The sequence below is a fragment of the Python bivittatus genome, unplaced genomic scaffold, assembly GCF_059951505.1.
Source record: "Python bivittatus isolate LINGU-HERP-01145 unplaced genomic scaffold, Pbiv_v1 ctg000400_np1212, whole genome shotgun sequence".
Taxonomy (NCBI): domain Eukaryota; kingdom Metazoa; phylum Chordata; class Lepidosauria; order Squamata; family Pythonidae; genus Python; species Python bivittatus.
In genome coordinates this window covers 7,493,546-7,511,959 of record NW_028277073.1, presented here as the reverse complement: position 1 = coordinate 7,511,959, position 18,414 = coordinate 7,493,546, and the positions used below count along the sequence as shown (strand labels likewise).

The following is an 18,414-nucleotide window of genomic DNA, read 5'->3' as shown; positions in this document are numbered from 1 at the left end:
TAAAATACTTTTTCACCAATTCACCTGGAATGGATGCTCAGCAAACTAGCCTGTAGTTTTCAAGATGTCTCCTGGCTCAATCTTTCAGCTAATTCACATTTGAATTTTTAAAGGGCTCTTAGAGGGATGCCATCTAATTTGGTTATCAATAAGGACGAGAACAAGAATACTCAATCTGAGAATTAGAAACAACTGGTGGTTCCCAAGGATACTATAAATGGGTGTCCAACTATTTTTTAAATGAAATATTCAACTTCTAGTTCCATTTCAAATTTCAACTGAAACCTTGCAAGTTTTGACATTCCTGCCCCAAATCTTACAGAATATTCTACAGGAATACTAACATCTTGCAAGAGTTGGTAGTCTCATCAGATTTCAACTATTTAAAAGAAAAGTTAAATTAAATTAATTTTTCTTTGATTTCAGGGACCTGCACACATCTTCAGGGGATCATCATATGTGCCACTTTACCACCAGCCACTATGTTGCTGACTCCAGTCTAAAGCATGGGTCCTCAAAATGTTTCAGAGGCAATGTAGTGGTCCACACAAAGGAGAAGATTAGGAACTATTGACTGGAACATCATTTCTTGTCAGTATTTGCCTCAGTTTTTCAGCATTATGGATGCAGTTACTGCTCAGCCTAACCTAGAAACCTCAGTTGCCTAGAAACAACAGCCAATCATTACTTGGGTTAAGCAAGTTAGGCCCTTAGCATTAGCCAAAGTACCTGAGGTATCAGATTTTGGCAGTCAAAAAAGGGCATCAGATGGTTAGTAACATAATTTGTTCTTATTGTAGTTTTACTGTCAGGGATTGGAACAGATTCTTACATTATTTCCTGCCTCATGGGCTAAAATAATTCACTTGGTTTTGGGGCACTGTGCCCTTGACATAGAGCAAAACATGGTTTATTGCTTCTCTGCCTCAAGTAATGAAGTATGTTGAACAAGCCTTGAGTGGAAATCCCATGTCTTGTGGAATACCAGACCCAGTGAGATAGTCTGCCTTTAGAAGGAAGCAATGAAGTGCTAACTCTCTGTGACACTGGGAGTCACAGAGCTAGGAAGACTCTCTGAAAGTATCTACCTCTGATGAGATATTGTGGCCTGAGGCTGACAAAGGTCAGTGATGTATGTCAAGGTTATAGCATGTCTTAAAGAGATAAGACAGAAGATGTTTTCCTTCCAATATATGCATGAGAAGAGAGTGAAATCACAGAGGCATCCATCAAACCTCCCAGACTGTAGCAGACACTTAGCCCTCTAGTTTGCAAAAACTTAAGCTGGAATAAATCTGTCACATTGCAACCTTATACAGTATATCCTTACTTGTGAGAAAATCTCAGCGATCTTAATAAGGGATTATTGATTAGCTGAAATGTAGAGGTTTGTATGATGAACATTTAAGTGCCCCCAGACTTGTGGTAACACTCATCAAATTAAAATGGACAGCCTCTAGACAAAACCTGGCTGGCACTTCTGCATTGAAACAAATGGCTCAATTGCTTTGCTGCTCAAGGAGACAATTTCATCTCCTCCCTTTTTCCCACTTTCAATGGGTGTGTGAGAGGGACATTGTTTTTATCTTTAAGTTTTCCTTGATTGCCACCACTTCTGCCATAAGAGTAAATGAAGCAAACAAAGATAAGAGAGGGCTCTTGAGCAAACCCAGCTTGTGGCTGCCCATGGGGTAGGGTGAGCCATACATCCAAATTTACGGAAAGCAATCCTCTGTTTGAAAGACTATCCAGGCTAAATACATTTGAAAGATCTGAAAGAAAGATGGAGAATCTATAACCCTCCCAGATGTTTTTGAGGAACAACTCCAGCATCCCTTACCATTGGCCCTGATGGCTGGAACATCTGAAGGTAGCCTTTCAGCAGTTTCGGGAGTGCCACAGGTTCCCCATCCCTGATAGAATGGGATCCTTGAAGTTGCCCACCAGGAGTTATCTTCTGAACAATAAACTGAACAGATATACCAGGAACTTGGTCCTAATGTTTCCTTGTAATTCTACTGAAATTAGGGTAATTATTTATAAATTTGCATTTCTACTTAGGCAGCAATATATGTAATTTTTATTCAAATCAGTATACCTTCTTTGGGGGCAGGGATAACCCTTTTGTTGTTTGATGGGGTAAGTGGCCATCTCACTGCTGTGTAGTGAGGTAGACTGACTTGTTCCAAGGGCTGGGGAGTTAAAGAGGAAGATGGGAATTGAAATCTGGATGGTGCACAGGTTCTGCTTTACCAAGATTGAATCTGTGTGTCCAATAAAGTAAGGATCCAAGAGGGCCTAGTCCAAGTTACCCCTTAACAGGGGATTAGGGAGAAATGGACAAGAAGAAAGACCTCTTTAGTTGTGGCCTCTGTTCTGTGGAACTCTTTATCTCAGGAGGTTCATGTGGCCTCCTCCATTCCAATGTTCCATTAGGTCAGTGTTTCTCAATTTTGGCAATTTTAAGATGTGTGAACTTCAACTCCCAGAATTCCCCCAGCCAGGATGGGAAATGGCATGGCATGGCTGGCTGGGGAATTCTGGGAATTGGCCCACACATGTTAAAGTCGCCAAGGTTGAGAAACTCTGCATTAGGTGGTGCAGAGTTGTCCTGCCAGATTTTCAACTTCAGATTATTGTTTTGTGATGCACAACTTGGGGAAGCCTGGCTTTTTCTTTAATATAGTTTAAGTGCCATTAACCCTGCATGTGCTTTTGGAGCAGCATTTGGGCTCTGAGATTGAGGACAACCTGAGATACAGGGCAAATATCTGTCTTTCGAAAAGGAAGATCAGAGGCTCATTTCTTTTATGCTTCCAACATAAACTGCCTTTTCCTGCTTCAGGCATTTTAGCAAAAGTCATAAAGAAATAAATGGAACCATAATGGAGGGGTAGATGGGGGACTCAAAGGTTTGGGGAGAGGATGAGTTTGCCCACGGGAGTTTATGATTTGCCTTGGAATTCTGCCACCCCAGTGTCCACCTGGGTAGAGCATATCAAAGACCTTAAGTATTGGGCAACACACGCTGTTCATATGAACTTTGTGCTCCCTGATTATGGTGACCTCATCCTGTTAACACAGCAGTGTTTAAAGTCCACCACAAAAGCACATTCAAAATAGCTCCAGTCTTGTTACCACCACCCCACTTGCACCGCTTGTGTTCCTTGAGTTTCCTGGGGCCCAATTTTGTTTTGTACAACTTCAGAATGAAGCTCTTCATCGGGGCACTGATTCTGTGCTTGTCTCTGAGTGGAGGGAAATGCACCGAAGAAACTATGCAGGATACTGCCATTCCCCCACCTCCACTGCCAGAGGAAAGCTCCTATTCTGACTGGGGGATTGGGACCATCCGGGATGGCATTGAAGCTGTTAATAGCTATTTTGACTTTGTCTCCGAGCTGTTAGGAGGGAAGAATGGAGTCTGTCAATACAGGTGCAGATATGGTAAGCTCTTCTTGGCTGCTGCTTTCATATCTAGTCCCTGATAGCCCAACATTATTATTCTGTGTTGACGCTTGTTGTTTCCATACACTAGGCAATGTTTCCTTGTTTGGTATGAATGGATGCTTAATGATGAAGATTGACCAGAATATTATATTCTTACTGTCATGTTTTACTTTAGTTCACTGAACTGTTGAACTTTTGTGATGCAAATTAGTGTATTTGTACTCCACACTGCCTCTATTATTAATAACATCATTACATATTTTCATTTCATCTATAAGAATGAATATATCTTGATAGTCCTTTAATTATCTTATTTGTTGTTCCATTTGTTCTAGCAAATCTACTAATAACAAACAGTCAGCATTACTCTTTAGTCACAAAGACTGGAGCATGTATCATTTTTCTAACAAGTTGTCTTAACCTAAGCACAGGGGACAGTACTCTTTACAGTATGTTTCTGTAGCTAAAACATGGAATATTGGCAGGACTAACTCCAAATGATTGTTTACTTCGCCTTACAAATTGAATTGTTCTACTTTCCAAACATTTCAAGAGGCCAGACTTGTCAAAATGCCCACTTATTTGTGTATTAGGTGAGCATCTGAGTGCCTTCTAGTTTTGTAGGACCACTGCACATCTCTCATCCTCAGCCAACAAGATTGGGGAAATGGGGTGTTGTTTTACACAGCCGAAGGGTACAAGGTTGAGGAAGGGTGATTAGATTACACACTTATGGAATCTGGTTTTCAAATGTTGGCTTAGAACAGTATGGATATCTATAGCCACATGTAGCTGTCCTTTCTTCTTGCATAGACCCATAATCCCTGCCTTCTTTTACTTCTCAGCCAATGACCACCCTTCATCTAGGAGACGGGTAACACATCATTGTTTTCTAAACGCAAAGAGCAATGGAACAACAGTGATAATGATCGGGATGGCAAGGGAGTGAGGCCTTCTTAGCAGGATGTGTGAGTGAGTGAGAGAATGGATATAGTATATAAATGTGGGGGGGGGCATGCACACATACTTGTTATGGTCCTATCCATCAGCCTTGTTCATTTGTGCATTCCTTGAATGGTTTCTCAGTATGAAATCATAGTAAGTCCCCCCCCCCACCAAAAACAAAAACAAAAAACAAAACTAGAAAGGTGTCTACCATGGGTTGGGGAAAATCACTTGCCCCCGACTAGTCATATAGATTCAGGGTTCAGGTATTTTCTGGAATGGCAAATTCTTTTGTGTCATTCTTTTGTGTGATGCTGTCAACACTGATTTCTTCTTTTCGAATATGGAGACACATTCCACTCTGCCCCCTTGGCAAAAGCTACTGGCTAAAGATGAATTTTTGGATCAGGGAAATGAATTAATACACACAGAGATCCTTGTGATGCCCACATAGCCCCTTGTGGCTATGAAACAGTGACAGAAAGAAACATGGATAATCTTGATGGATGCAAAATATTACATTCCTGTTTTCTCTTCATTCTTCTGGTTGGCTTGATTATGTATATTGTTAAATGATATTTTCCATGCTCCATTAGCCTCTGAAATTGGTACTAATTAATTTCCCAACCACTGTTTATCAACTTCTTACTTTCTTCCTTTTTCCCGCTTGTGTGGCTGATAAATATTTGTTCTGATTCTTTTTAATCTACAAAATCCTTAGAGTTAGCTCTGGGGCAGCTGAAGGATCACTTCCTTTCATATTAAATTACCCATAACCTATTACAATTATCAGCAGCCTTGTTCTAAGTCCATCTCTTTAACAGGATCTACGTTGGAGTCCCTTTTGAGGTGCTATTTTTTTGAAATGCAACTGCTGATCAGCAGACAAATATATTGAACCATCTAGCACATTATCCACTATGTTTAAAACATGAGCACAAGGCATACGGTAATATAAAGCCTTGTTCGTCTTTTACAGCCTGTAGTTCTGCTGTAGTGTTTGTTTGTAAAGTCTATTAAATCACTTCAAATGTGCAGATCTGGCATTACAGAAATAAAGTCTTAACATTAAAAAGGTTACGTTTAAACTTTAATCGTGTGTTTGTGCATAGGTTTATATCTGTGTTCCTGTACCTCTGAGTACCTTAAAACAAACATATAATAAGGACTTGTCCTCCAACCCTTTATTCTCAGCAGGAACATTGCAATTAGCTTTCCAACAACTTTTCACATAGTTTACTCTTATTGTTCTGGGTGAAGAGATTTATTTCTTCTCCTCCAATCAGTATCAGCAGGGTCTTGCTTCTCTATGGCCCTCAGAGGAGACTAGGTCTTGAAATCATTCTCACCAAGTAAAGTTACAGTAGTAGAAGATGGAGACACATTTTAACTGGCAGAGTATGTGATCAGTTGAGTTGTGATCACACAAAAGAAATCATAAAGTACAGAAAGCTAGGAGTAGAATATTCCAGGAAAGTATCTCCAGGAGGACTGATTGGGCTGTGCATTGTGTACTTTCTGAGTAAGCAAGATCTCTCAGTCCTGGGATACAAACTTTGGTGCAGATCTACCCCTAGACAATATAATCTGATGAGTATATGAGACAAAATATTTTCAATAACAATCCATTGATTGTAGAACTCTCTTCCTAGGGAAATGAACATAGTTCCTTTCTTGCTCCACTTTCAGTGAACAGTAATTAAGGTTTTGCAGATCTTCCACAGGGATTCTTTGTTTCAGTGAAGTTTTAACCAAAGCACCCCATCAGAGAGCCCCAGTGAAAAGAAGTGGCTCCCTGCTTATAAACAGATGAGAACAGCCAGTCCACAGGGCTGCACTTCGCAACAAAAGCCCTTTGCAAAAGCCCCTTGAGGGCACAAAATCTCCTTATCTGTTGCAACCAGTTGAGGTGCTGTGGGTTGTTTCTGCAAAACTCCTTATTGAATTGTATTACCTCTGTGTCATGAAGTGCCTCTTGATGCCAGACCACATCACTTCATTTATTTATCATTGACTTCAATGTATCTAGCCACCCATCTCAACCTCATGACGCTGGGTGGCAAGCAGCAGTTAAAAATATAAAATAATAATAATAATAATAATAATAATAATAATAATAATAATATCACACTAAATACAAATTGGCAGCCAAGGCAAAAGCCATCACAAACATGAGCATCCCATGGGCTCTGTCACATATTCCAATCTGTATACTCCAGGGCATAACCAGGTCTTCAAAGCTGTACCAGGGTTGGGACTAATCTAATTTCTGGGAAGATAATGCTCCAAAGAACAAGTGACACAGCAGGAAAAGCTCTGTCTTGCCAGATGGCACTTTTTCACAGGCAGGACCCATAGCATGCCTCTCCTGGCAGATCTGATGAGGTAAGGAGACCAATCAGGGAGAGGCAGTCCCTCAAATACTTCTACCATTATTACTGTATGATCTGTGTGCTCTAATTTTACATTGCATTGTTCTGTTCATTTTTTAAAAGATTGCCATGATAAGTTTTAATTGATGATTACATTGTACATTGCTAAAGGCACCTACTGGGGTGCAATTTATAAACTGAAAATGACATCAGAATTTACAAAAATCAAATAAACTGTACATTCAGCCATAAATCTGGGTTAAATGGGGATTCAGTGTAAAGAATGGCTCTTGCCTCCTAAAATAAAGAGCCCCTATCAAAAGTGTAGGAGCAGATGCTTGGAAAATTGAGGGAACCAACCTATTAGGCCATGACAAAAGATGAGGTCATCCTGCTCCTGTTAAGTCCTTGGAATGCCAATCTCCCTTGGCAACCAGTGAAAGTTCAGACAACTTTCTCCCTGCCTCTAGACTGCATGGAGTTCTGTAGACTATTAAGTTGCTAATAGGTAATGCCGTATTTTGAACCTCCACCCCACCCCTTTTTCTGAGTGATGCCAATAGAGAATAGACACAGATGTCCATTTGCTAAGCTGTAACATATAGTCATGTACACGCTATGCATAGCCACTTGACAAACCCGTTGTCTGTTTCCACGCTTTTCATCTGAACAGCTACTAAGTAGTCACCTACCTGTCATGCAAAACTGGTGGAGGGGGGAGGCACAATTCAATGTCTGAGACTGTACTTTGCTTACAAACTATCTTCTGAAATAAAAAGCAGGTACAAAAGGGTTGGAATAGCTGTAATATATTCTGAGCTACGAGCTTCTGCAAAGTATTCTGGCTGCCATATTTTGTACTGGTTACTCTTTCCAAAGGATGTTTTGAAGAAATTAAAGGATAAAAATAATTCTTAAAATATGCAAATTACTGAAGAATAATCAAGACGGAATGTACCACCCATGATTAGATGAGCTCTAAATAAGCTAAGTCAGCATATCTGGCCCTAAAATTGATAAAAAGGACTTGTCATTAACAGCCTTCAGACAGTACTGGAACTAGACAGACCAGTGGTCTGATATTTAAAGCAAAGCAGATTTCAGGTTGTTTTGCACTAAGCAAATGTTTGACAGATAACCAGTTATACTAGTCATCTCTGTCCAAAGATGAACTCTTTTGCTGTGTGAGTGGGTTGAAATGATATTGACAACATGTGAAATGTCTCATCTTTCACTATCTACAAGCAGATGGAACTGTATCAGGAGAATCATCTACAAAGGGGCTAGGATGGGGAGATTTTTTAAAAAAGACATTATCATCTCTTTGATCAGCTACTTGTCTGCTCACTGCTTTCCAGAACAGATTCAACCTGCGCTTGGGTTACTTTTTCAACTCTTTTTCAGTACTAAGATTCAAAATAGCTTGTTTTGCCAGCCCAAATAGAGTTGTTATACTCTCTTGCGTTAATAAGTAATGAGTGTGTTAATTTTTGCTTGCAGCTGATGTCTTCCTCTTTATTTGATGGTCGTCCACTCCCTCAAACAGGGGGTCTGCAGCAGGGCTCAAAGAAGTCACAAGGGTGGCCACAACCACATATCTGACCCCCCACTCATTTTTAAATTTGTTGCACGTGCGATGTACCTAAGAAGGGCATGGGGCTTCAATTATACAGTTGTGACTGCCATTTTGACTCTTTTGAATCCTCCTGTATATGCCCTGCTTTTAAAACGTGCTTCTTTAATGCTGTGTCTACAAAATGTTATGTTTTCCTTCTGTAAATGAGTTGTATTTCCTTGTTATATATAAAGAAAAGCAAGGTATTTTGTCTTTTTAAAAACTCATTGAGTTTCTAATTTGGGCATTATCTGCAACATTAAACATGAAGTGGAAGAACTACAGTGTTTGACTGCTGGTATAAAGCATTATTTGTTAAATCTGACAATACTTTAAAGGTAACATGAAGTGGCATATACAGTATTTGATCATGAACTTTGACATCCAGAAATTCTGTGTTTTACATCTGCGAAAATTGCAGTGGGCTAAAACTAAAGGGCTAAAACTCTGAGATAAAAGGAATCCCTTTCAAAGCCTATTTTTACATTTCAGATGTACTATGAGAAATTCAGAACTTGAATGCCCAAAATTGAATTGCAGCTCTAGTCAGAAGAGTTAACGTAAAGAAAGTTCTGATCTTCTATATGCATGTTGGATTTTGTTTCAAGGATCCCTAGTTAACTTTATGGCTTTGTCTTTGGCAAAGCCTAACCATGCCTTTCCTATTTTCCAACAACACTGTAAAAGAGGGACATGCAATGTCTAGTTTTTGAACTTTAAAGCTGAGATTACTTTACCATCCATTACCACTGGCCATGCTGATTAGGCCTGATGAAAATTGGAATTCAACATCTGGAAGGGCACCAGGTACATGTACAGGACTTTATGCTACATAATTCTTTTCAAAGCTGCCACAAACCACTTTTCTTTGCTTTTTTGTTTCTAGGGAAAGCTCCACTGCCTAGACCAAGTTATAAATCTCCAGAACCCAATGGCTGTAGCTCCTATTTCCTGGGTCTCAAGGTACCGGAAAGTGTATGTACTGCTAATAACCCATTTCCCAGATGAAATCATGAACTGATCAAAACTTCCAGGAAGAAAGAAGCATTTGACTTTGCTGGAAATAGTTGCAATTGCTCAACTATTTTTATTCAAAGTTGGTCCAGACAGTCATTCATGCCATGTCATGCAAGCTGTTTCCCTGTGCATGCCAAGGGGGATGGCCAGCTGCTTATGGCAAACAAAATTATTGTGTTTTTGTCTGACCACTGCCCATATATTTTATTCTTTGATTGGTTGGGCAACAGAATATTTAGTCCCCAACTGTTAGGGACAGCTGCCGTGTTAAAATATATCTTCTAGAAATGGAAGATCTGGAAATGGATGCTAGCTAGAAAACCCCTATCATCTTAATAATGAAAGTTAAAGGCCCAGAGTAATATGCATATTAGCAACAAGAGGATTGCTAAAACACTCAAGTGTGGTTCAAGTTAGACTCCATTAGTGTGTATCTAGTCTCACGTCAGCTGTTGCCATGACCTAAGAATTTACCCAGCATCTGATATTTCCTGGCAGATGTAAAATTTTCTAGCAGTGGAATCCCCACATTCCACAATCCTTTTTTGCAAGAGTGATCTGTATTTGGCTGAATGGTACCTGCATTCTCCATATTCCATGTTTCCTTTGTGCAACTTCATCCTTGTCTGATACTGGATGGGATATTACACTGCACCAGCTTCAGGCTCACTGATCACTGATCACTGGTATCTTCAACATGATGCAACAGAAGGAAAATATTGCTCTACAACCATGAAATTTCCTGGTAAATCTCCAAGAAATCTGGGATAGTTGCTACTTTCTTGATATATCCAGGTTAGCTGAATGCATTCTTGGATGATGAACAATATCTTGACACTCTTTATGCAGTTAAAAGCCATAGGCAGATGTAACTCAGGAGATACTCTCCTGGTTCCTAAGGACCAAAATAAATAGATGATCAGTTTGCTTAATCTCACATTTCACTGCAGTCCTCCTGCTGGGCAGGGCAGTCAAATAGATAGCACTTTCATATGTTAAAATATTCATTATGAAATGGCATGAAGAGCTTTTACAGGAGAAATATGTGAAGAGGGAATCATTCCATCCCCTAGCCTTTTCTTTTTACATTCTTTTCCAGCTTGATATGGGCATCCCAGCCATGACTAAGTGCTGCAACCAGCTGGATATATGTTATGATACCTGTGGGGCTAATAAATATCGCTGCGATGCCAAGTTTCGTTGGTGCATGCAGTCCATCTGCTCTGACCTTAAACGTAGCCTTGGTTTTGTCTCCAAGGTCGAAGGTGAGTTTCTTGTTGGGACAGACATTAAGCACATCAACACGTAGCTGCAGTGCCAGACCATTTTCTAAGCTGCAGGTAGGGAAGGGACAGATATAGAGACTTGGACTCAGGCACTTGTGAATCAGCTCAAAAATCAGATATTGAGATTATCTGAATATTTTTTAAACCTATCACATGGATTGACTGGTAGTGCTAGACCAGATTTGTACTAATCCTGAAATGCATTAAAAAGTGTACCAAGTTGCATGCTCCAGACCAAAAAAGGGCCAATTTTCCCATGAGATCTGTAAGATAGAATTAGTTAGGAACGGATGTAAGCTGTACACAAAAAACCTTGCAGAGTATCTCTGGTTGTGTGGGTTCTGTGTGGTCCCTACATTTTCAGCTGGGTGTTACAGAGTTGGTTAAACTATTTTTTACTGCAGTGCTTGCACCCCTGAAAGGATCCATGGGGAAGCTGGGATTCTTCCCATTTTGGCCCTCAACTCCCACTGTGGAGTTGAAGCCCAAGAATGTCTGGAGGACATATTTCCATCTGGAGAAGTGAAAACAATTCTTCCTCTAAAACCAAACCAACCAACCAACCAACAAAAGGAATAAAAGCTATTGCATTGTAAGATAAAGGGGTCCATTAAAATACTTGCAAGTTAAAAAGGGTGTGAAATACACAACAAGACATGTTGAAAAAGATTATTCAGGCAGAAAGCAGCATTTCATTCCCATACACCATTAAGTTCTCTTTGGTTCAATCAGAAGCAGTTAGATGGCAGAGGGGTTGCTAATTTGTTTTTCGAATGTAACAATTAAGATAAATTAGGAGGTTCATACTTCTGAGCTACTGATGTACAGGACATTCCCTAAGAAAGTAGTTCACTAGCTCATTGGCTTCCTGACTCATTAGGGTGATCAAATGTGTGGTTTTACTATTTCATTGCATCTTACTCAAATGTCTCCTCTATTCCTCAGTGCCGTTCATCATTTCAGCAGTAATTATTTACATATCTATAAATGGAGGAGAGGACTGATTTGATTTCCATGAAGATTGGGTTTAGGACATTGTTTTCTAGATCTGTTTACGTAGCCCCAGTTCTCCCTGAGATTACTCTAGGAATTTACCTTAATACACAAAATCAGACTGCTGATTGCCCTTGATTAGTATTAGCTACATTCACTGGCATTATCTTCTAGATCAGTGTTTCTCAACCTTGGCAACTTGAAAATGTGTGGACTTCAACTCCATGGCTGGCTGGGGAATTTGGGGAGGTGAAGTCCACACATCTTCAAGTTGCCAAGGTTGAGGAACACTGTCCTAGATGTTCAGACAAGTATTTTTCTTAGCACTTTCTGCAGACCCCAGGGACTGAACATATGATCTTCTGTATAGAGAACATGTGCTCTCTTAGTAAGCTTCCCATTACCCCCATTTTCATAGTTAATTTCTAGCAAAATTTGTTCCTGCGCTTAGGAACATGAGAAGCTATTTTACTCATCTACCCTGCTGACCTTTCCAGCAGGGTAACACTGGAGAGTAACATGTAAGAGAGGGACCACATTTAATTATGGCTGTGATCAAAAGAAAGATACATCTTCCTTCAATGTACGCAGAGGAACTTTGACCTTATCCTTTCTAAAGAACTTCCCATCATATCCTCAATCCTTTCTTCTCAGACAAAAACAGGCAATTACATGACAAACAGTTTGATTAGCCTATCCTTCTAAGGGAAAGATGAAGGAAGGATGATGGAATGTAGCCTTTTAAAAGCATTGTGATGAAGTATGAATTTAATAATATAATTTGCATCCATTTTGCCCAAATACCATATTGGGGCCGCCAACTTGTTCTGAAAATGTTTGCTAGCTGTTTTATATCATTTGCTATTATTCAACAATTATTGAATTATTAATTATAGTGATTTAAATGGAAATATCAGCAGGATCATTAAATCTGCTTCCATTTAGAGATAAATATCATTAAATCAGCCTCAGTTTAAAGAAAAATATGGAAGAATTCAACTCTGTATGTATTTTTATTAATGAAAATGGAATAATTAATATAATTAATTATTCAAAAACAATAACAAAACCACAGATCATAAATGCACATCCTCTTGAAAAAAATTGATTGGGTAGCTAATAAACTCTATCCCACATTAGCTAAATTTACCATCCAGCTAGCCTGAGTAAAAGTTCCAGAAATGCTGAATCATACCAGCTAGAACAGCAAATCTAACTTGTTTTTCTGAATTCATACACACTTTCTTTAAAAATTATGATATCCAAATGTATTAAAGCTAACCCTGAAAATATTTGGCTCCAGATTCCAAATCTTTACAATATTCTGCCTTCTGAATTAATTTATCTGAAAGAAATAATGAAACCCATATTTTAACTATGAAGCTTTTTTTTTTTTTTGCACTTATATTATCTTCTGTTGTCTCACAGATCCAGTCGCCCTTCTAAATACGCAGTCCTTGATTTCTGTATTTATTTTCCTTCCCTTGAATCTCTCTCTCCTCTCTTTTTAATCTTCCTTTAAGTATTTATCTGGAAGGAAATGTTCTCTCTTTCTTATAGCAAATGTCTCATGCATATTTATAAAGCTATATATTTTAAAATCACAGTGCCAAAATTCTTTTCCAGATTACTTCTACTAGTTAATAAAGGTGAATATACTTATAAATATTGGCTAGAACACAAAGAAGTAAGAAACAGTGTCTGAAAAGAAGAAGCTATTTTTCATACATTGTTTCAGAAGCAAGGAGGAACAGATCACAGTAGGGGAAATACAACCTGCTTTCACCAAGACTTAGGGCACTTCTACACAAGGGTTCTTCCTGAGTTTGAAAGTCCCTCTGTGTTCCCACCATGTTGGAAATGTTTAGAGATGCTGGGCCTCCAATTTCCAATTGCCATTCTCCTCCAGCTCCTTACTTCAGAGCCTGTAAGGGAAGTGCTAGTTAGCCCTTTTTGCAAATCCTCTTCCATAGGGCCAGGCTTGACTCAGTTTCTCCCTTTTCCCTCTGCTTCTGCATCTAAAATGCCAGACTATTTTTCTTTCCCTCCAGGGGCTGCATGGGAGAGGGTAAAAAAAGTCAAGATGGTGGTTGTGACTGCATGATTGAAGTTCTGCCACTTTTTTACATGCATGCCTGGTCACCCAGCTGCAGCCCTTATACTGACTTTTGACCTCCACATAGATACTCTTGCTATCCTTTCTCCTTGCCCTCCTTCCCTTCTTTCTGAATGGGATCGAGCACCTCTTGTTCACAGCTTTTCAAGCTGGCAAAATGGAGACAACCAGAAATGTTCTCCAAAGTGCTTCTGTGAAGTCCAGTTTAGGCAAGCCTATTAAAAGTTCTGTCTTAACCGCATAAAGGAGACCCACATTCAGGATAAACTGATCCTAAACTTATCAACAGGACTAAAATTTAGCCACAGGATGACCATGTGACAACTGGGAGAGGAGGAATTTTAAAACAGGAAAATGGCATGGGGGGAAAAAATTAAAACCACCGTTGTCATTGCTATGGTTCCAGTTCAGCTTGTTCTCTCTCCCATGCACAGAAAACAGTTGCTTTTATTTTTATTTTCAAAATGGCAACCTTTCCTACATATTTAACATGTCATCATGCCAAATTGATCCTCAGTATTAAAGGAAACAAGGAATATAATAGCCTTTCCCAGCTTAATGCCTTCTCCTGATGATGGGAAAGAATCTGTAGTCCAAGTTACCTCAAAGGTGCCAAAGAATAGAGAGACTGGACTGTATCCAACGTGTCTGAGGAGGGGCCAAAGAACTGCCATAAGATGGACTTTGGCTGAGTGATAAATATGTACCGGTGCTGCTAAGCCTGGACCACAGGATGAAGTCCAGCTCATCCACCCCTTATGATGAACCAGTATGATGGCAATACCTTTAGAAATATAGGCACTTTGGGGCTCCAGAAGGAATGCCCTTTCATGGTGATAAAAACCTTGCATATATATGACTCCTGAGAATGTAGTTCTGGGCAGCTTATGATTCATTGATACTAAATGATTAATATGATAAAAATGAAAATGGCCTTGTATGCTAAAATAAAGGGACAAAATGCTTTTTTTAAAAAAAATATATTCTTATCCTATGTTTCTCTCAATGGTATAGCTATAACACTATTATAGCAAATGTTCTTAAAGTGAGTAATGCACCTTTTCATAATTGAATGTTGGATGTATTTTTGGAAGCTTTTGTAAAATGAGTAGAAGACTCTTTTGTCTTGGGAAAAAGAGGCCCAAGGGAATGGCAGGGCCCTGTTTGCTGTGGGGCATGGAAACTTAGCTCCTCCTAGGCACAGGTTCTGGAGGTTGACCCAGATCCTTGATCACTTCCCTATTGTTTAAGGAAATGAAGCCCCAGTCAGCTTATAGAAGGAAGATATGATTGGTTTTGACCTCTTTCCCTTTTGCTACAGCATGTGAATCAGTAGCGGATACGATCTTCCAAACGGTCAGGACCCTGGGCTGCCGCCCCTTCATGAACAGCCAAAGAAGTGCCTGCATCTGTAATGAAGAAGAACGAGATGAATTGTGAAATGAGCATCAGGCTGTTTGATAGTGTGACAATGGTAGCTTCAGGCATCCTTTGTTTACAAGAGGCTTGGTCTTCTATCTTCTGGAACAGGTGCAAGTTTCTTAGCTGTGGGGCTTGGGAATAAGCTTCTTGTGACCACAAATGCATTAATTGCAGTTTGTCAAGTGAACATGATTGAGAAAGCAATTCCAAAAAGCAATGGAATTGCTTGGTCTGACACCCTAATCTGTTCCGAGGTCTGACACCCTCATCTGTTCTATCCGATGACTTCTGTCCACTTCCCAGAGCATCTGCTTGACTTAGAGATGACGCTTAATGCAAGAAGAGCATCTGAGATGTGTGTGAGCAGTCCAGACATAAAAGAAGATCTAGAGGCTGCAGGATGACACTGATAATAGTGCACTAATTTGCAGCCAATATACATATATATTGATTTTCACCAGATACTGTTGCTTTTGCTTTTCAAGTGAAACAAAACCATGGAAATCTGACGTTCCTGGAAAAAGAAGTCCATCAATATTTACTAGATTACCAAGTACAGTACTCAGTTTGACACAGAATATGAGGTTGTGGGCATCTGCTTGAAGATAAACGAGAGAAGAACACCAAGATCAGAGTATGAAGTCATTGCATAATACTCATTTTATTTTCACTAGAACATTGTTCCAGTTAAAGAGAAAAAATATGGATTATCTTATAATAAGAAAAAGGTATAAATGGTACATGTGTAAGAAAAATATGAAATGCAGAGCATTCTAAACTTTTATTAAATAACATATATAGTTTAAAATAATATCAGAGATTGCAAGAAACTTCTAGAATCATTCTATTCTAATTCTAGAATAGAAGTACTAGTATTCTACAACTTCAAGTGGCACAACTATATATATCTGAGACACGTAAAACTCTTGGGCCCTCACGATTCTTTTTCTATACCCTCCACTTTAAAATTGAAGCATTCTGATAGATTGCCCATTGCTCTCTGAAGAAAGGAGAACTGACATTTCTTCTCTGAACATAACTTAATGGAATTAAACTGCCTTCTGATGAGATTGAAGTATTTGAAGCTGCTTTTTGTACTGCAGCAACTGGGTTTGCGTTGTCCAACCTTTTACATCAGATGGATTGGTTCTTTCTCACAATCCCCGCAAGAAAACTTTCCCCTTCCTCTGTTTTTGCAATTCTGTGAGAGAGATGCTGTCTATCAGGAATGTTTCATTGGATCCCCAAATTCTTGTTATCGTTGTACACAGCAGTATCATAGCATCCTGATGAAAAGTATACAAGCGGCAAAGGTTTTTTGAATCAAGAGGGAGAAAGAGAAAATTTGCATGAAATCAGCTCTCACATGTGAGAATATGAGTTTTCAAAAAATACATATTTAGCAAGTTAAAACTTGTGCAATTTTCAGCACTGTAAATATCAAGAACTTTTTTCCAAAGTTATTTTTGGGGGTGGGGGCAGGGGTGATTACAGACAATATAGACTGATGCATAGTTTCTTAAATCAGCATGGAGAGCTAGCATAAATAAAGTCATTGGAAGACATTTCCTGATAATTCCATAAAGAAAAAAAAGGGGGGCAAGAAAGAGATAATAGTAAGCTGTGCAGTGGTAGCAACAGATTTCCAAACTCCGTAACAGTGAAATCTATAAAATTTTCTGGAAAAAAATGTATTTAAATGTCCCAATTTTCCCTTTAGCAAATTGAATAATTCAAAATTTATCCTATCAGTTTCCATAGCTGCACAGCCAAGTTTTACAGTATGAATTTGGGCATGCTGAAAACTTTATTAATCTGTGCATTAATCTGGGAACAGGAAAGTTTTCAACCCTTGTATGACCTGCAAATCACCATTCTTTTCCTTCCCATTTGCAAGATTTTCTCAGTTATCCCTGAGAACACTCTCACCATCTGTTGAAGTGCTAAGAAAGCATTCGAAATGACTAGTGCTCCTTCCACACAACCACAACGCTGACTACCCAATCATCACTAACATTTTTCTACCACTGCTTTGCAAGAGTGATTCCCTTCCCTTTGCTGCAGCTGGCCAATGGGGGTATATTAACATTTGCTTTTCGTGGGGTTAGGATTCCCCCCCCCCCAAAGAAACTTATTATTCTGCAGTGGCACAGAGAAAACATCTCTCAAAACAGCCCCAAAGTAGTAGAGCAATAGTGCAAATTATCACAAAACCTTCATTTCAGGAGGGGAGAGAAAATCTTAGGAATGGGGAGGCTGGGGAAGATAGGAATTCCAAATGGGAATTGCCTATCTCACAGCTAGGGAGGAGGACACAACTGTCTTTGCTGTGTCTCCTTTAGATCAGCAGCCAATTAACTTCTGAAATTAATTGACTCAGAAGAAAAGACTGCCAGGAGCATCAAAGCATCGGGAGGGCATACAAGGACAGTGCCTATCTGAGATCAGTAGGGAAAGGTCCTCGATCCATGAAATCATAATTAAGCCTATGAGGATTTCAACTCTTCAGAAAACAATCCAACAAACAAGCATGACAATTTAATATGTTGACACATTACTGCCACAGTCCCTGTCCCAGCTGTTATCCCAATGTCACTACAGGCATACCTCGTTTTATTGCGCTTCACTTTATTGCGTTTCACAGATATTGCGTTTATCAAACAGCATTGCATGCTACAGAGAAATCTTCCGTGAAAGGAAGAGTCAGTCAATGGAGAAATTGTTGCCTAATCTTAAGATTTTTTTAAACTAAGGTATATGTACACTGGGGTTTTTTTTTACACACAATGCTATTGCAGACTTAATAAACGATAGTCTAGTATAAACATAATTTTTATATGTACTGGGAAACCAAAAAATTCACGTGACTCGCTTTATTGCGATATTCGCTTTATTGTGGTGGTCTGGAACCGAACCCACAAGATCTCCGAGGTATGCCTGTACTGCTTTACAGAAACTCAGGATTTTGATATGTATGAAGAATTATTTAGATGAATACAAAAAGGGGTAGAGCTTCCACTGTACAGCTGTAGCTCCATCTTGACTTTTTTTGAACCCCTTCCTGCGGATGTCCGTGCATTTTTGGCTGTGCTTTGAATAAATCATGTCTAATTGGAGTGAATCCTGTTTTGACTCTGCAAAATCAAATTTCCCATTCAGTGTCACTGCACACATCCAACAGTACTGAGATGTGGGTTA

General features: G+C 39.3%; 1 protein-coding gene across 2 annotated transcripts; it reads left to right on the top strand.

Moving 5' to 3' along the window:
• The first annotated feature begins 3,118 nt into the window (after positions 1 to 3,118).
• PLA2G12B (phospholipase A2 group XIIB) lies at positions 3,119 to 18,332 on the top strand. 2 transcript variants are annotated; one of them, XM_007424880.4, is made up of 4 exons: positions 3,119 to 3,447; positions 9,269 to 9,357; positions 10,499 to 10,664; positions 15,116 to 18,332. In XM_007424880.4, exons 1-4 carry the CDS (start codon positions 3,210 to 3,212, stop codon positions 15,232 to 15,234), a joined length of 612 nt encoding a protein of 203 aa, XP_007424942.1. In that variant the 5' UTR covers positions 3,119 to 3,209; the 3' UTR covers positions 15,235 to 18,332. The 2 variants fall into 2 exon arrangements, with proteins under 2 accessions (XP_007424942.1, XP_015742994.1); XM_015887508.3 differs by having other exon boundaries at positions 3,125 to 3,447; positions 9,269 to 9,345.
• The last annotated feature ends 82 nt before the right edge of the window (positions 18,333 to 18,414 follow it).

Coding starts and splice junctions, on each gene's coding strand:
- PLA2G12B (XM_007424880.4), top strand. CDS start 3,210: ATGAAGCTCTTCATCGGGGCACTGATTCTGTGCTTGTCTCTGAGTGGA. Junction 9,358..10,498: donor GTCTCAAGGTACCGGAAAGT/GTATGTACTGCT, acceptor ATTCTTTTCCAG/CTTGATATGGGCATCCCAGC. Junction 10,665..15,115: donor TTTTGTCTCCAAGGTCGAAG/GTGAGTTTCTTG, acceptor CTTTTGCTACAG/CATGTGAATCAGTAGCGGAT.